This window comes from Octopus bimaculoides, chromosome 26, assembly GCF_001194135.2.
Source record: "Octopus bimaculoides isolate UCB-OBI-ISO-001 chromosome 26, ASM119413v2, whole genome shotgun sequence".
NCBI lineage: Eukaryota > Metazoa > Mollusca > Cephalopoda > Octopoda > Octopodidae > Octopus > Octopus bimaculoides.
Genome location: NC_069006.1, coordinates 8,187,775 through 8,190,147, shown reverse-complemented (window position 1 = coordinate 8,190,147; position 2,373 = coordinate 8,187,775). Strand labels below are relative to the sequence as shown.

General features: G+C 40.2%; 1 protein-coding gene across 1 annotated transcript in view; it reads right to left on the bottom strand.

The window, feature by feature from the left end:
* The window catches only part of LOC106871364 (protein kinase C iota type), a 192,963-nt gene that overhangs the window by 66,618 nt on the left and 123,972 nt on the right, over positions 1 to 2,373 (bottom strand). Inside the window, exon 14 of the mRNA XM_014917773.2 lies at positions 659 to 795. Coding sequence (XP_014773259.1) covers positions 659 to 795 — 137 coding nt within the window. The remainder of the gene's footprint in view (positions 1 to 658; positions 796 to 2,373) is intronic.

Genomic DNA, 2,373 nt, shown 5'->3' with positions numbered 1-2,373 from the left:
ACAGCCTCCCTTCTTCATGCCACTGATCTTATCCAAGGGAAAGGCAAAGGGGCCAATACAGCTTGGCACCAGTGACGTCGCAACTCTTTTCTACAGCTGAGTTAACTGGAGCAACGTGAAATAAAGTGTCTTGCTCAAGGACACAACACAGCCTGGTCTGAGAACTGGATATACATACATATACATGTGTGTGTGTGTGTGTGTATACAAAGAGTAAAGACCCCCTTAGGCTATGAATGATCATGGGGTTGCACCTAGGAAGTTCCCCTCCGAGGCACAAGTCCAGGCAAGGTTGTTTATGGAAGACCAGCAGTCGCCCATGCATACCAGCCTCCACTCTCCACGCGACTGATGTTATCCAAAGGAAATGCAAAGGAGCCGATACAGCTTGGCACCTGTGACGTCGCAACTCATTTCTACAGATAAGTGAACTGGAGCAATGTGAAATGAAGTGTCTTGCTCAAGATCACAACACACAGCCCGGTCCAGGAATTGAACTCACTACCTCATGAGGTACATAAACAGAAGCTCATATGTATATACACACACACACACACACACACACACACACACCAGAAAAAGAAAGAAGATGCACAAAACACATGCTCACACACCCACATGCATGCACATGGGACACAGAAAAAGTTAAACCCCTCACCTCGTTCATGTAGAAAGTTAAGGGCCAAAGATATTTCAGCTGCATAGAAGCGGGCATGATCCTCTGCCAACCTTCTTTGTTGCTGCATATGGAACATCAAATCTCCACCATTGACAAACTCAATCACAAAGAACAAACTGAAGGAGCAAAAAGGAATAAATATTTGTATTATTATTACAAATTATTAATATCTGTTATTATTATTATTATTATTATTATTATTATTATTATTATTATTATTATTATTATTAGGCGGCGAGCTGGCAGAAACATTAGCACACCGGGCGAAATGCTTAGCGGTATTTCGTCTGTCTTTACGTTCTGAGTTCAAATTCTGCTGAGATCGTCTTTGCCTTCCATCCTTTTGGGGTCGATAAATTAAGTACCAGTTGTGTACTGGGGTCAATCTAATCGACTGCCCCCCCTCCCCCAAAATTTCAGGCCTTATGCCTAGAGTATAAAAGATTATCATTATTACAAATAATACAATACGAGCTGGCAGAACCATTAGAGCGCCAGGCAAAACCCTTAGCAGGCAAAACCCTTATGTTCTGAGTTCAAATTCCACCGAGATCGACTTTACCTTTTATCTTTTGGAGTCAATAAAATTAAGTACCAGTTCTGTACTGGTGTCGATGTAATCAACTAGTCCCCTCCCCAAAAATTTCAGGCCTTGTGCCTATAGTAGAAAGGATTATAATTATTATCATCATATTTTAACTTCCACTAGGGTCAACTTTGCCTTTCATCTCTTTGGGGGGTCAATGAAATAAGTACCAGTGAAATACTGGTGGTCAATGTAATCGACTAGCACCCTCCCGCAACGTTCAGGCTTTGTGCCTATAATAGAAAGAACTATCTTTATTATTATTATTGTTGTTGTTGTTGTTGTTAAGGTGGCAAGCCGGCAGATTCATTAACAGATTCATTAATATTGCGAGTTCAAATTCTGCTGAGGTCAACTTTACCTTTCGTCCCCTTCGGCGGGGTCAATAAAATAAGTACCAGATGAATACTGGAGTCAACATAATCAACTAGCCCCAAAAGCCCCCCAAAATGTTAGGCCTTGTGTCAATAGGGGAAAGGATTATTATTATTACTATTATTATTATTATTATTACTGTCTAGTACTGATGCGAATTACATCAAATAATACATGACCCTCAAAATCATTGGTCTAGGGCCTTAATTAGATACCATCATTATTATTATCATTATTATTATTATTATTAAGGTGGCAGGCTGGCAGAATTGTTAGCAAGCCAGGCGAAATGCTTAGTGGTATTTCACCCATCGCTGCATTCCGAGTTCAAATTCCGCTGAGGTTGACTTTGCCTTTCATCATTTTGGGGTCAATAAATTAAGTACCAGTTGAGTACCAGGGTCAATGTGATCGATTGTCAGCCTCCCCACAAGATCCAGGCCTTGTGCCTATAGTAGAAAGGATTATTATTATTATTATTATTATTATTATTATTGTTGTTGTTGTTGTTGTTACTATTATTTTTAGAGCAGTGATCTGGCAGAATTGTTAACATAGGTGCAGGCATGGCTGTGGTAAGTAGCTTGCTTTCCAACCACATGGTTCTGAGTTCAGTCCCGCTGCATGGTACCTTGGGCAAGTGTCTTCTACTATAGCCAACCAAAGCCTTGTGAGTGGATTTGGTAGACAGAAACCGAAAGAATCCCATCATATTTATATATATTTATATATA